Here is a 16,982-nt window from a genome sequence, read left to right as displayed (position 1 = left end):
AATATGGTGTTGCATTATTAAACATTTGTTTGACTGTAAAAAAGACTTGTGTAAAAAGAGAACTTTCACAAATGAGTAAGTACTTTTTGAAGGCTCAACCAATTTGAGTCAAAATTCCATGTGTGCTTGCATTTTGTTTTTTACTTTTAAAAGTTATCAATCAATAAACACTGTATTATGTTCTTCTTATAAATAAAATAGACTATTTAGACCCGATTCTGTGATGTTGCTAGGAAATGAGCTTCAAAGTCCTATATGACTATAAATCAAAGATACTAAAATAGGATATTTTAATGCTAAGAAATACATTCCAACATCTCACATGAACTCAAGCCAGATCAAGTACAGATACCTAATCAGTAGGGGGAGTGGGAGAGGGAGAGGGAGAGGGAGAAGCAGGCCTCCCGCTGAGCAGGGAGCCCGATATGGGGCTCAATCACTGAATCACTGGTTTACTACATATCATTCTCAATTCTATGGATGAATCACTGATTTACTACATATCATTCTCAGTTCTAAGTCTTATTTCACTGAATCTCTAAATTAATATACAAACTGTTACTGATTAACTTCTTCATATCAGACAAACCAATTTTTCCATTACATACAAAAAGAAGCTTTGTCTATTTGAAATTGATTTAAAAGCCAAAGAAGTAAATTCTCTTACACATTTCTAATTTATACAACATATATTATTGCATATCATAGTAAATATATTTACAAATATACTCTAAAAAATGTGTACAGTTAAAATCATTAGCAAATTTAATGTGTGGCAATCTTATTTCAAATATTCAAATAAATTAAGTATTTTAGTTTGATTTCTACTATGAATCTTAAGAATACTCCTTTTTGGGGGGCACTGGGCTGACTCAGTCAGTGGAGCAAGCAACTCTTGATCTCAGGGTTTTGAGTTTGAGCCCCATGTTGGGTGTAGAGATTACTTAAAACTAAAAAAATCATTAAAAAAAAAAATACTCCCTTTTTCTCAGAAAATTGTTTAAAACAGAAAAGGGGAGGGGCACCTGGATGGCTCAGTCATTAAGCATCTGCCTTCGGCTCAGGTCATGATCCCAGGGTCCGGGGATCAAGCCCCACACCGGGCTCCCTGCTCAGCAGGAGGCCTGCTTCTCCCTCTCCCACTCCCCCTGCTTGTGTTCCCTCTCTCGCTGTCTCTCTCTGTCAAATAAATAAATAAAATCTTTAAAAAAGGGTGGGGGGGAATCTCCACTTATACTACCTGTACTCTTCTCAAATCTCATGACAGAAAGCCAAAATTTTATTTTATTCTTTCTATTAAGTTGTGTGGGTGTGTGTTTGTTATACCCAGTTCCTAGTCATCAAAAATTAAATAAAGAAGCTTCATTACTGGCAACCTGAGCCAATTGGCAGAGTCAAGGAAATAATCTTCACCCTGCAAGGTATCTCCTTTTTTTTTTTTAAATGAAGAATGACTTTGGGCATGCAGTGTGATTTCCCGAGTGAGAAAGAATAATAGACAAAATCCCTACTAGACTGTAGGTCCAGGCTGCCTTATCCAACCTCATGTTCTGAGTGAAGAGAAACAACCCGTAGAGAGGCAAAGGCAGGAGTATCCACCAGATGCTCTTACGAAAGCCACACTGTGGAGCATTAGCCTCCTTAAGAATGGAGAAAGTCGGCCGCTGCCCCCAGCCCACATAGGATAATGGTGACAGCTGACGTACTGAATATTGGTAAAAAACTCCATGAGGATAAAACAAAAGAAGTCTATGAATTGCCAGATAGTCCAGGAAAAGTCCTCCTGCGTCCAAGGACCAGATAACAGCAGGAAATGCAGCCAGAATCACCTGGAAGGAAAAGCTGCAATCTCAAATAAAACTACCAGCTGTATTTTTCAGTTGTTAAAGGAAGCAGGTATCAAAACTGCTTTCCCCAGAAAATGTGGGGAGACAGCTTTCATTGCACCTAAGTGTGAAATGATTCCAATTGAATGGGTTTGTAGAAGAATAGCAACTGGTTCTTTTCTCAAAAGGAATCCTGGTGTCAAGGAGAGATATAAGTTTTACCCACCTAAAGTGGAGCTGTTTTTCAAGGACAATGCCAATAACGATCCACAGTGGTCTGAGGAACAGCTAATTGCTGCAAAATTTTGCTTTGCTGGACTTGTTATAGGCCAGACTGAAGTGGATATCATGAGTCATGCTACACAGGCTATTTCTGAAATACTGGAGAAATGCTGCTTGCCCCAGAACTGTACGCCAGTTGATACGAAGATTGAATTTGGTGGTGATGTGACCACCAAAGAAATTGTTCTTGCTGATGTTATGGATAATGATTCCTGGAGACTCTGGTCATCAGGATATCGAAGCCAACAGAAAGATGAACAGTCCTATCGTGACCTCAAGGAAGTAACTCCCGAAGGGCTCCAGGTGGTGAAGAAAAATTTTGAGTGGGTTGCAGAAAGAGTGGAGCTCGAGTCAGGATCTCGGTATCTCAGGATCATGGAGTTGAACCCCGCATCGGGCTCTCCGCTCACCGCAGAGTCTGCTTGGGATTCTTTCTCCCTCCCTTTGCCCCTCCCTCTGCTTGCATGCTCTTTCTCTAAATAAATTAATAAATAAAACCTTTTTTTAAAAAAAGGAAAATAAAAGTGAGAAGGTGCAGTTAAAAAAAAAAAAGAAGAGTGGAGAAAGTCCTATGCACAGGGATCATCAAAGGACCCTCAGAGCAGTTTCCTGTGTCTTCAGTTAATGATTCCTCTGCTTCCTATGTCCCTAGAAATACTTGGTGTAGATACTTAAGAGTAATAGTAATTTAGGGGTTCCTGGATGGCTGAGTCAGTTAAGCATCTGACTCTGGATCTCGGCTCAGGTCTTGATCACATGGGTGTGGAGCCTACTTAAAAAAAAAAAAAGGTAATAGCAATTTAAGTCATTAGAAGACAATACAATACTGGAAGTTGGGTGTCCTTAATTCTTATTTCAGCATAGCAATCAATTAACTGAAAGATCTTAGAAGAGTCATTTCTTCTCCCGGGGCCTGTTTACACAGTAATACAGGGAGTTAGACCAGAATGGTGTTTTTGAAACTATTATAAACCCAAATATCTAGTAGTATGATAAATTTAGTGGCTCACAAGAGCCTTACAAAAACTGACAGAAAAGCACAGGATAGAATAAAAGAAAACAGAATACTTTCTATGCAGTGAGAGCTTACTGTTTCACTAGACTGTGTGTGTTAAGAAAGATGTAAAACACATTTCTTACTGTGGATTGTGGGCAAAAACTTGAGACCCATTCCATTAATCCTCTGAAGGTCTCATTCCCTCCAAAACCAAAATGGTCCTAGTACTGATGCTAAACAAGTATTCTGGTTTGCCACAGGTCCTAGTAATGACTACTGCGTTCATGAGATACGGATGAGATTAACTTTGCTGTAAATTTTACTTGAGATCACCAAATCGGTCGTATAAGCTCGGCCCTTATACTTCGTCTCTGAAGACTTAAAACCAACGGCTGAAATTTTTAAAAATTAAAAGAATACATTTGTAGAGGGAGAGAAAAGGGAGAAGCGAGTTTCAAGACGTAGGCAATTTGACGTGTGCACTGCAGCAGGGCTGCTGTGAAAGTGAAGCCCCGTTAACGGAGCGCAGAGTAGTGACAGAAGCACCGGACCAAGACAAGGCCTAGGCCTGAATCCCAGCTCAACTGGAGCAGGTCAGATGACTGAGGTGAGGATTACACAACTCATGGACGTGAGGGTCTCTGTAAACTATCATGTACCACACACAGGTAAATGTCAGTAAAAAGAGATACCCTGCAGCTATGAATAAACTGAGTGAGGAGGCAAAAATTCTTAACTCCATCACCAATGTGCCCCACAGCTGCTCAGATCAACTGTGCAACTAAAGCAATATTGAAATTGTCTGCCCGCATTCCAGCTTCTATTTTCACAGATTTGAAATTTTAAAATGACTTAAAAAACAAAAACAAAAACAGACAAAATCTGGAAGTCACATTTAATCGCTGCAGAAGCAGAAAAACGGCCTAAGAATAAAAAGCTAATTCACACTCCTCCGAGATCCCTCAGGCTGCTCCTTACCCTGTATGTATCAGGGCTCCCGTTCACCTCGAAGGGCTGTCAGGTTTAAAGCGAGTATCTGTGAGTCACGCACTTAGACAAGTGTAGCACACACCACTTCATCAATATTAGCCATCTCAGCAATATGGCCTTGGCTAAAACACCTAACCAACTGACTCCTTTCACGGTGAAATGGGAATATCACCCACTTCACAAGCGTTTTGTGAGAATCAAATAGAAGTATGTAAAAATACGTGATTTATAATCCAGTATGAATGTGAAGTACTTATTAAAACTATATCGGGGGGCACTTGGGTGGCTCAGTTGGTTAAATGGCTGGCTCTTGATTTCAGCTCAGGTCATGATGTCAGGGTCCTGGGACTGAGCCCTGCGTCGGGCTCCACACTCAGTGGGGAGTCTGCTTGAGGATTCTCTCTCTTTCCCTCTGCCTCTGCCCCCTGCTCACACACTCTCTCCCTCTCTCTAAAATAAATAAATATATCTTAAAAAAAAAAAAAAAAAACCATATTAGAAAAGAGCCAAATTCTTCTAAAGCATCAAAAAGACAAAGACTGTGGAAATGTTCCAGATTAAAAGAAGCTAAAGAGACAAGACAACTAAATGCAGTATCTGGCCCTAGACTGGGTCCTGTATTGGAAGGGAAAAAATTCGATAAAGGATATTACTAGGTCAACCGACAAAACTGTAATACTGAGAGTGGATTAAAGTATTTTACAAATGAAATTTATAAAGTTGATAACTGTACTGTGGGTATGTAGGAGATCCCTGTTCTGAAAAAATACACACTGAAATATTGGCAGTAAAGGACTATAAGGTATGTAACTTACTCCACAATAGTTTGGGGGGGGAAATGGAGTCTGTGTGTGGAGAGACAGAAAGAAAGAAGTAATAAAGCAAATGGGGTAAAATGATAACAGGTTAATGGGTGAAGGTACATGGGTGTTCTCTAGAGGACTTTTGTTTCTTCAACTTTTAAATATCTGACATTATTACCACATACAAAGTCTAATGCACATGTACACACACACACACACACACACACACACACTTGCAGGGCTGCAGTGCACATACAATGCCGGGGAATTACAAGAAAGACATACAGATACTTTTCTCTGGAACTCATAATAGCAAAGGGAGATAAGAGCCACAGAAAATATTAACCATAACACTTTTAATCCCTGAATATCATTCTTTAACCAGTCAAAAGTTCTCTTCTATTAATAATTAATATTCTCTCACATATTTTAAAATAGTAATCCTTCAGAGGGCATACCCCTTCAAGAACATATAGCCATTGATACTTTCATTGAAACACCTGCCATTCTCTTTTGTGAATTAATCTATTCACATATTTTGTCCATTTGGTGTTGGGTTAACTTGCATCTTTCTCACTGATTTGTAAATACTCTCTATATTAAAAAGGGTTTCAAAAAGACTATGAAAACTTATACATGAATGTTCAAAGCAGTATTATTCATAATAGCCAAAAAGTGGAAACCACCCAAATCTCCATTAAATGATAAATGGATAATCCAAAATACCACCTAGCCAAACAATGGAAAATTATTTGGCAATAAAAAGGAATAAGTACTGATACATGTTATGATTTGAATGGACCTTGAAAAACATTATGGTAAGTAAAAGAAGTCATACACAAAAGGCCACACTGTGTATAATTCTATTGACATGAGATGTCCAGGATAGGCAATTCCAAAAAACAGAAAGCAGATTAGTGGCTGCCAGGGGATGGGGAGAAGATCAGAATAGGAACGACTGCTAATGTGTACGGAGCTTCTTTTTAGGGTGATGAGAACATTCTGGAATTAGCAGTGATGGCAGCACAACTCTGTGAGTATACTGAAAACCACTAAATTTTATATTTATAAGGGTGAACTTTATGGGGTATGAATTTTATCTCAACAAGCTATTAAAAAAAATTACATAAGAAGCTACAGACTCTCTCTCCAGACAAATGCACATACCCAGCGTTATAAACAATTATGCAAGGAAAGGGGTGACGTGAGGAAAAGGGGAACTATCTGTAGAGACACTGTCCACAGACTCCTCCGAGAAGCCCCGTGACTGGCACTCTCACACACTCAAAGTGGAAGGATGAATTAGAACTACTACCCCGATGGCGGGCCATTTGACAGTATTTATCAATATCGAAAAACTACCTAAACCTTCTGCGTCTCTCTCATTTCAGTTCTAGGAATTTCTCCTACAGATATACTTGCACATAAACAAAATTAAATAAGTACCAAGTTATTTGATGGAGGAATGCTTACAAAGAAAAAAACTGCAAAAATCTTAAGTAATTATGACACCCTTACGAAACAGACTACCATGCAGCTATTAAAGAATAAGAGGGGCGCCTAGGTGGCTCAATCGTTAAGCATCTGCCTTCGGCTCAGGTCATGATCCCAAGGTCCTGGGATCGAGCCCTGCATCGGGCTCCCTGCTCCACGGGAAGCGTGCTTCTCCCTCTCCCACTCCCCCTGCTTGTGTTCCCTCTCTTACTGTGTCTCCCTCTCTCTCTGTCAAATGAATGAATAAAATCTTTAAAAATAAATAAATAAATGAATAAATAAAGGAATAAAATTTTTTATGTACTGCTATGGAGAGTTCCCTAAGATACACCAAAGGAGAAAAGCAAGGTGCAGGACAGAATGGATATGCTCTTTACCATTTCTGTAGAACAGGTAAATGGGTAAAACTATAAATACTAATATATTAAGGAACGGTCTCAGGGAAGATACACAAAAAACGAGTAACAATGACTGCTTCTGGGCAGGGGGACCGAGTGGCTATAAAGTATCTGGGGCATGGAAGGACTCTCTCCAGGGACAGGTGGCAGGAAGGGAAATCAGCATTCCTTTAAAAATAATTATTTATTAACCTTATCAAGATGCCAAACTGAGGGGAACCTGGGTGGCTCAGTCGTTAAGCGTCTGCCTTCGGCTCCGGTCATGATCCCAGAGTCCTGGGATCGAGCCCCGCATCAGGCTCCCTGCTCCGCGGGAAGTCTGCTTCTCCCTCTCCCACTCCCCCTGCTTGTGTTCCCTCTCTGGCTGTCTTTCTCTCTGTCAAATAAATAAAACCTTTAAAAAATAATAAAAAATAAAAAAAAAAAAGATGCCAAACTGAAAATAACAGAACAAAGAATGCTCCAGTTGCTGGGACATAAATCTAACCTAATACAATACAACCGGGGGGGCGGGGGGGGGCGGGAATAAAACCACCTTGTTCACTTCCCTTTCCAAAGCTACTGTAACCACAAATGACATTACTTGCCAAAGTCCTTATTCAAGATAAATTGTTTTTTTTAGAGAAACTACAAGTGTTTGAACAAAGCACATTTTTCTTTGATTTGCAGAGTCCCTGGTAGCAGCAAAGCCAGAAAAGTAATCAGCACAGAAGTAATATTTTACTAAAATCTGGATAGCTTTTCAGGTCTCCAAATCCTTCCTGTTGAATTTGTTCTGATGGATTCCTCTATTTTAAAGCCTAAAGAAATATCATGATCTCAATGTCTTTGTTGTTAAAGAATTTAGTCCCTAAAAAGTATCTATTCATTATTTATCTTCTTAGATCTAGGCTGGCCACATTATTTAAGGATGGATATGCAGCTCACACTTGGACCTAACAGAGGACTTATTCTTGGGTGTTACAGATAAAATAAGCAGCTTAAGTGTCATTAGAAATAACGTGTTTTGTTTTGTTTTGTTTCCGAAATAGAACGTAGGCACTCTCCATTTTTCTAAGAGTTTCTCTGCATTGCTTTGCACTGTAAACGAATTATTTTAGATGCATATTTTTCTTGAAAGATACTTCTCTAGGGGTCTCTTGGGAGTCCTGCTACTATACGTCTTCCTGGGCATGCCAAGAATACAAGGCCCTAACCACTCTTTACCCAGGCCCTTTCTCAGAGCTGTGTTTCCAGCAAAAAACCTTGAGAGATGAGGTAATGTCTTCCTCTGGACAATGAGGAAACTTGCTCACTGCGTGCTGTAAAAGTGCTAGACTCCCAAAGCTCAGCCTTCCTGCACTGCCATAAAGGAACACTGTGTGCACTGGCCCCGTTTGGGCCCAGATCACATCACCTCCACGCTCACAGTACTAACAATACCTGAAATCTTGAACCTAATTGTATAACGCTGTCTCCAGAGAAAAGAAATAACAAAGTTCCAGTTCGGTATGCCAGAGGAATCCCCTTCACACTATTTCTAATACCTGCAGGCAGGTGGAAAGGGATATCCCCCGGCACCCAGCTTCTCATGATGGCTTTAGTGACCAGGACAGAGACTCCCAAAGGCTAGGGACCGGGTTGGGAGGGATCAAGGTCTCCAAGTAAAGAATTAGAAAGAGTGCAAGAATAAAGGGTTTATAAGATGCTTAATGGGGTGAATGGGCTAAGAGGAAGGCCTGAGGCCTCCTGTCAGGAGAGCCTGTACTCTTGATCAGCCTCCCATTTGATATTTCTCATTCTGACCTAGCTCCTGATCATTTTCTTTCCATTGTCACCACCTACTGACTTCCATTAAGGGTTTTTGCTCCATCTTGGTCCACTGCGGAGATCGCAGAATATAATTTCACCACTTTTTTTTCCTGGTCTTTTATCCCAAACAAAATAACCACAACAATATTAACTCCACAGCCCTAAAACTGGGGCCATAATGTTTCATGAACTCTATGGAATTACAATGGGTACAGAGTAGTAGTTACAGCTTTCAAGTCCTTGGTTTGATGTCTGGCAACATTCAATAGCCCTTTAAAGAAAGATAAGCACCCTCTCCTATGAAGGCAACTTTGCAGTTCCAACATTGCCTTTTACTAAGAAACTGCATGAGAGAATTTCTACACTGAAATGAGAGACCATGTTCATTTTTTCCATCACGATCAGAGCCAAAAACCAACCATATTTCTTGAAAACTTAGGTGGGGTTTCCAAGAGTTAAACAGAACAGATTTACCAGCAAAAGGCAGGAAGAGTGAGATTATAATTTGAACCAGGCAAACTGTTTCATAACAGAAAATGTGGCACTTAATGCAGTTTGCAGAATATGGTATGCAAAAAATGCTACTTAGGGTAGTAGCGGGCCTCTAGAGAGTGAAACTAGCCAAATTCTAAAAGAACAAAAAAGGTAGGAAAAAAGAAGCCATGTCAGCATTATAAAGCCACAAAAGACTGATATGCTTTGTTTTGTTGAATTACAGCTTTTTCACCAGGCTTTTGGTTTAAAAGCACAAAAAGCACATAATGAAAAATTTTTCTTTTTGGCCATTTTGAATCAGAAATTTATACTACTTCAAATTTATCATAATTTAATAGGACTTCAGTCTAACAAACACATGCACTATTAAGGTCAACCAAGTTACTAACACAGGAGACTATACCAGCAGATCAAAGTTTCCTGCAGCTCCTTCTGGAACAAATTTACTTTGGGTTCCTGAGCAGCTTGGCCAGCTGATAGGACAGACTGATGTTTCTTTACTTGAAATAAACATTAAGTCAAAATTTCTACCAGAAAACTCATACTGAAAAGGCCTGGCTCACTTCCTGATGCGCTGGCCAAGGAAAAATAAGCACAAAACCTCAATGCAGTTTGACTAGAAAATTTATTCTAATCACCTTTAGGTCTCTTGCACTAGACACACAGTACATGAAATCTATCTTCTATAATACTGTCAACTCTAAATTCTGGAAAGCAGTAACAACGCTAGCCAATAAATATTGCTAAAAAAAAAAAAAAAATACCTCTTGGTCCTCTACTTTTGCATCTCACATATCCCCCAGTTCAATGTTGACTGAGACTTCATCAGTAAATTATTCACCAAATTTACAGAGCATTCTTAAGGATGCAAGAGCACAGGGGCGCCTGGGTGGCTCAGTCGTTAAGCGTCTGCCTTCGGCTCGGGTCATGGTCCCAGGGTCCTGGGATCGAGCCCCGCAAGGGGCTCCCCGCTCCGCGGGAAGCCTGCTTCTCCCTCTCCCACTCCCCCAGCTTGTGTTCCCTCTCTCGCTGTGTCCCTCTCTGTCAAATAAATAAATAAAATCTTTAAAAAAAAAAAAAAGGGATGGATGCAAGAGCAGAACAAACATGGTCTTTCACACCAAAGAAGTTATAGTGAATGTCTGACTAACTGGTCAACAAATAATTAATTGAAATGTTTAGAGATTACAAAATGGGTCAGCAGAATACAATGATGAGTGCCAACATTAAGATGCTCATTATTCAGATATTAGCCTAGAAGAAAAAAGAAAAAGGCTTCCTCCTGCTTTTTGTTTTTTGTTTTTTAAGATTTTATTTATTTGTCAGACAGAGAGAGAGACAGAGCACAAGCAGGGGGAGTGGGAAGCAGAGGGAGAAGCAGGCTCCCCGCTGAGCAGGGAGCCTGATGCAGGACTCGATCCCAGAACCCTGGGATCATGACCTGAGCCGAAGGCAGACGCTTAACCAACTGAGCAACCTAGGCATCCCCTTCCTCCTGTTTTTAAAGAACTTTAGGATGAGAAGAAACCTTTCTATAATGTACCTGCACCTATTCTAGCTGAGTCCTCTGGAATAACCCAGAACAATCATTCTGTTTTCCACACATCAACCTTCGTGTCCTGGAATCAGCTCCCAGACCTATGTTCAGTGTTCTCTTCTTCAGTTTATAGAGTCATTCCAACCCTTAAACCATTCCTCTACCTAGGACATAGTTTCAAGACATCTTCCCTATCCTTGCCACATGCCTCTGGACTGTCCCACGATCAGATATTAGAAGGCCAAGAATACAGACTAACACTATGCAAATAATTTAACAACTGTGACATACTGTTGATCTATATTTTTTTAAGTTCTAATTAGTCTTTACCTTTTTTCATGTCTAAGATATTTCATAATAAATAGTTTTAATGTCCTAACATGATATAAAGACAACTTTGAGGGGCACCTGGGTGGCTCAGTCAGTCGAGCGTCCGACTCTTGATTTCGGCTTGGGTCATGATCTCAGGGTGGTGGGACTGAGCCCCACATCAGGCTCCGTGCTTGGTGGGGAGTCTGCTTGATATTCTCTCTCTCCCTCTCTCTCTGCCCCTACCCCATAAAAAAGACGACTTTGAATATTTTCTATTGCTAGTTCCGTTTGGGAGTATCACAGAAGAAACATTCCAATTCATAATTTAAAGAGAATTAAAAGGAAATTTTAAAGGATCATTTTAAAAATACTCTCATCATTCTTAGCTGTCTCAGTCTCCTATGAAACACATACCCTTTCTTTTACTGGCTGTATAACTTTTTAATTGAAAATAGCACAGGATATTTTTGGACTTTTGTTGTTACTTACTTATTGTGGAAATTTTCCCACACACCAAAAGGAGAGAAAGATTACCAACAATTTTGATGATTATCAACATTTTGCCGATCTTGTTTCCTCCATCCTGTGCTCCTCGCCCCCTGCCCCAGAGTATTTTAAGAAAATTCCAGCATCATATCATTTCATCTTCAACTGAAGCACATACTGTGTATTAGTGCCTATTACGCCATAACCACTGTGCTTAACCTTCTCTAGTCCTCAAAATAAATGAACATTAACAGTCAAGGCTTATCCTGTACTATCCATGTCTATTCTCGTTCGACTCTAATTTTCTTCAATGTCTGGATAAACACTATTTTCAAAACCTATATAAACTATGAGAATTACTGTAGATCTTCAAAGTTCTACTTTCATCAGATAATATTCCTTTGTTATGGGTCTTTAAAATATTGCTGATTGAAATTACTTAGTTGTGTTTATTCAACAGTGGAACAATTTCACTACTGGGCTACTAACATGCTGGTTAATAAATTATGGTACATCAGATAATACTGCAATACTCACAAAATTTTGAAAGTATTTTGCAGTACCTAAAGAAAAGGCAGAGTAGCAACATTAACAACCCATAATATCTACTTTTATTTTAAAGAAAACACATACGGGTTTGCCTTCCCAGTAACAATTTAAGAGAATCCACTGTCAAAATGATTATTTGACTTTAATTTCATTAAACTTTAGGCCCATAATATTCAATTACTACTTAATACATAACATGAGATATTTCTGTATCACTTTTAAAGAAAGCAAAAATTAGCTGGCAAATGCTATAATTGGCTTTAAGGAAGACAGGTCTTAGGAAACTTTCTGTGATTTATAAATTATTAAAAAAACAAAAACAAAAACAAAAACCCTAAGACATGCTAGAAAATCTGAGGATTTGCAAAGATGGGAATACCAACTAATCATTAAGAGGGAGAACTCCTAACAGTAGCAAGTCATCATTATGTAGTGGTGAAAACCCTTCAATAAGTCAAGAGAGAAGGTAAATATAAACCCTGACAAAAAAATAGCCTACAGACTCTTATCTGGGAATTGCCAAAAACATTTCAATCGGGAGACATGAAAGAGTCTTGGAAAATACTGCCGTCTGACTGGGTTGGGGGAGGGCCTTGAAGAATGTGAGGAGAGGGTTTGAAAGAAGGAGTTACAGAGGAAAGTATGTGTACGTCCCTTTTCATCAAACAACTTCAGACTTTTTAAAACCTTTTCGCTTAGATTCGAACATAATAATTTGCCAAGGCAATATAACAAACTTTAAAAAGCAAAAACAAGGCAACAAAAACAAAATGGTGTGCTTTGGCTTTGTTGTTTTTTTAAATCAGGTATGATAAAGCACGAAGTTTCAATACTTACATCCGAGCCCACGCTTCTCATGGTACTTTGTAGAACAGGTTTAGTCACTGAAAGTTTTCCATTCACTGGGCTGTTTGCCACAGGGGCCGGGACCACATTCACCATGTGATTAGGTAGTTGTGTGGCTCCCCCCGCGACAGCAAGGACTGGGGCAGAAGAGGGCAGAACTCCAGGAGCCTGAAGTTGTACAACGGCAGGCTGAGAAAGCATGACGGTCGGACCTGCAGTGGAGGAAAAAGGAAAGGAGTCAGAGTGTGCATAACCATTGTGGCAAAGGACGGTGTTAAAATTTAGGTCTCTTCTGCAGATACAATAGGAGGAGGACACTGAGGGGATTTAAAACCACCAATTAAAACATAATCAACAGCAGCACACACGCACAGTGATTTTTGTTGTTTTGTTTTTAATGAAACCAACTAAATTTGTTCCCTATGAAGTTATCATGAACAATGTATTTCCACATTTTTTTCTCAACTATATCCAAGTCAAACTTGCTAAGTTATACATAGATTTCTCTATTAACCACTGAAATTTATGAGTGCTAAAAAGTATTTTTCATATTATAAATATGAATCTTTTATACTGAACACTGAGAGCCACGTGTTTTAAATTAATAGGATTTAGAAATACAGCACCAAAAATATATAAACGGAGATTCAGTAACTCAATATGTGGAAGGACAGGGGCTACACATATCAAAAATGTTAAAACTTGCAGCAACATTTCCCACCAAGATATGGATGCAATCCAAGTATCCATTAATTGATGAATGGATAAAGAACATGTGGTGTATATATGCAATGGAATATTATTCAGCCATAAAAAATAATGAGATCTTGCCATTTGCAAAAACATGGATAGATCTAGAGAGCATTATGCTAAGTGAAATAAGTCAAAGAAAGACAAATACCATATGATTTCACTCATATGTGGAATTTAAGAAACAAAACAAACGAACAGAGAAAAGAGACAACAACAAAAACAGACTCTAGGGGCACCTGGGTGGCTCAGTCAATTAAGCGTCAGACTCTCAATTTCAGCTCGAGTCGTGATCTCAGGGCCATGAGAATGAGCCCTGTGTCAGGCTCCAAGCTGGGCATGGGGCCTGCTCGAGATTCTCTCTCTCCCTCTCCCTCTGCCGCCCCTGCCCCACTGCCCTGTCATACTCTGTCTCTAAAAAAAAGCAGAAACAAAAATTTAAAAAAAAAACAGGCTCTTAAATAAAGAGAACTGGTGGTTGCCATCAGGGAGGTGGGTGGGGGATGGGTGAAACAAAGGGGATAAAGAGTACACTTACTGTGATGAGCACTGAGTCATGTACAGAATTGTTCAGTCATTACACTGAACACCTGAAACTAATAACACTGTATGCTACTATTAAAAATATACATATTTTTATAAAATTGTTCACAATATCCTTGTTAAAAAAAAACGTTAAAACCATTTGAGATGAGTTCACAGTGAACAAGTACAGGAAACCAATCTGTAACTTAAAATAGTCTGTAGATAATACCAACTCCTCCTACACACACAAAATAGCTTCCAAATCTTTTCTTAATCTTCACATTTAACATTATTTTTTAAATTATGCTAATCTGAGGAGACTTAGTATCATTAACCTAAAGAAGACTCCCGTAACTCATAACTCCGCTCTCTTAGAAATCTCACTTGCCTGCTGAATGCTTCCTTTCAGATCTGGCCAATTTTATAAGGTGCTGAAAGCCTCCCCCAATACCCACAGCTGCTTAAGCCTATCTAGCAAAAGAAAAGCACTACAGTAACCAGCAACTAATATTACATAAGTATTTATAATTCTTCTTCAAGGAAAAAAAAAAAGCATTATACTTCCAGCCAGTGTAACATGACCCATGTAAAATTCAGCTTGGTATTTCAAAGGATCAAGAAAAACTAAAAATCTAAATAATACTTCAGAACACCTGTTTGTTAAGAACACCTGTCTTAGCTTAAAAAAAAAATCACTTAAAATCAAAGTCTTTGTTTCAGATGGCCTCAAAAAGCACACTAAAACTAGAATTTAGTTAATAGCATTTTATCCCAGATAAACTAGTAAATTAGCAAGAAAGATCTAAAAGTAATTTCACAGATTTGTAATATGTACAATTTACTTGGACAAAAATGATCTCTCAACATTTTTATCTCCTTTTCCCTTGGAAAAACTTCTTTTATGAAATAAAAACATTTAAATGAGGAAATGACTCATAAGCAGATATAAATATGCTTAAGCCAAATATACAAATAAAAATACAAATAAAATAAAAAGCTCATGACCAAGTGTCAGGTTTTTTAATAACACTTATCAAGAAATTACAGTCTGGGGGGGTGCCTGGGTGGCTCAGTTCATTAAGCGTCCAACTCTTGGTTTTGGCCCAGGTCATGATCTCAGGGTCATGAGACTGAGACCCATGTAGGGCACCGAGCTCAGCAGGGAGTCTGCTTGAGATTCTCCCACGCTCTGCTCCTCCCTCTGCTCGCCTGCGCACACGTGCACACTCTCAAACAAAATCTTTAAAAAAAAAAGAAAGAAAGTACAATCTGGTACTATGAGAAGACGTACTCCTTATCATGTAAAACTTAAACCAAGTGCTCCCACCCTGAACAGAATTACTTTTCTTTAATATCAAAAAGTATCATGGTCACTCAAGATGATCATGGCTGTCCTTTCAGTTGCAGGATTGAGAAAATACATGATGAGAAAAGGCTATTAAGAACTTAGTAACAGGGGCACCTGGGTGGCTCAGTCAGGTGGGCACCCGACTCTTGATCTCAGCTCAGGTCTTGATCTCAGACTCATGAGTTCAAGCCCCACACTGGGCTCCACGCCGGGCATGAAGCCGACTTAAAACAACAACAACAAAACTTAGTAACAATTTAAAATAAATCCGTAGTTTATTAATCTGAACTATAGCCACGAAAATTTGAAAAACAGGAGTATAAAACAAATTATTCCGTCTACAGAAAATACCTGCCAGATATACAGGTTTGCAGATGCCTTGCAAAATATGCCACAGGCCACTACTCCCACCACCCATACCCTGGGGTCCACATCTGTAGGGTGGGAACCACTGAGTTAAACCAATACTTTGAGAAGAGCATTATTGGAAGCAGTGCTCCACATCTTCTCAGTTTAAAAATTACAATAAAGGGACGCCTGAGTGGCTCAGTTGTTAAGCGTCTGCCTTCGGCTCAGGTCATGATCCCTAGGTCCTGGGATCGAGCCCCGCATCGGGCTCCCTGCCCTGCGGGAAGCCTGCTTCTCCCTCTCCCACTCCCCCTGCTTGTGTTCCTTCTCTCGCTGTGTCTCTCTCTGTCAAATAAATAATCTTTAAAAAAAAAAAAAAAGAATGATTAAAAAAAAAATTATAATAAAAAGATCCCAGAACGAAACACTGTTTGGTGAACTTTGGGATTATTCCAAAGAGCAGAGGAGATGGTAAATGTAAAGAATTAAACATTTCAAAGAAAGGATCATACTTCTAGCTGCAGTTAACACATGCCAATGGCTTTGTGGTATTTCTTAAAACTAATTTAGAAAAATAACCCGTCTGTACCATCCATTGCCTAGTTATCACCATCTCCTTGGCCTCATGGAGGAAAGGAGAGGGTGCAGCACAGAGGCAGGGTCTGTGTACCTAATGCGGCTCCCAGTCCTACCAGGCCACTGCTGCCTCCTGTTTTCTATAATGAACATCCCATGGTGCCCAACTATCCTCATATTACCTAGCATCCAAATCAAGAATCCTCTAAATATTCTAGGCATGCCTGGGTTCAAGACAGAATGGGGAGAAACTTCTATTACAACGTGTTCAAGAAAACGAAAAACTCTCATGGTGACTTGCTAAACAATGACCTGCTAGATGCTCATGGATCATAGAACGCAACGCAAAAGACTGTTTTGGGCCTTAAGTAGTTAGCAGCTGAACATAGTAACTAGTGTCCCTAGTGTGAAGACAGTCAAAAAGGACAACCGTAAGACTGTTTATCCATTTCAGCATGCTCAAAATCCTCCCTGACATTACATACAAATCCCCCTTAATGGAACCACTGGAACATGGCTAGATTCAATGCTAAATACTTCTGACTACGTATGACTCACCGATTGCGATAGGTATTCTTCCTTTTCAATTTTCTTCAAGGATTTCAAACTATGTATCAAACATTTATTGA

The 16,982-nt window shown here is 39.3% G+C and overlaps 1 protein-coding gene and 1 pseudogene across 2 annotated transcripts in view; one reads left to right on the top strand and one right to left on the bottom strand.

Annotated features, from left to right (window-relative positions):
• Nucleotides 1-16,982, bottom strand: part of ATF6 (activating transcription factor 6) — a 206,831-nt gene that overhangs the window by 160,070 nt on the left and 29,779 nt on the right. The window contains exon 7 of the mRNA XM_032422384.1: nt 12,798-13,018. Within this exon, the coding sequence (XP_032278275.1) occupies nt 12,798-13,018 (221 nt within the window). The remainder of the gene's footprint in view (nt 1-12,797; nt 13,019-16,982) is intronic.
• LOC116643499 lies at nt 1,224-3,421 on the top strand (annotated as a pseudogene). Its single transcript, XR_004301566.1, has 2 exons — nt 1,224-2,538; nt 3,366-3,421. The product of XR_004301566.1 is annotated as a multifunctional protein ADE2-like (transcript).

Source organism: Phoca vitulina, unplaced genomic scaffold (genome assembly GCF_004348235.1).
Source record: "Phoca vitulina isolate PV1807 unplaced genomic scaffold, GSC_HSeal_1.0 scaffold26, whole genome shotgun sequence".
NCBI lineage: Eukaryota > Metazoa > Chordata > Mammalia > Carnivora > Phocidae > Phoca > Phoca vitulina.
Note: the sequence above shows the minus strand (reverse complement) of the source record. Positions and strands in the feature narration are given on the sequence as shown.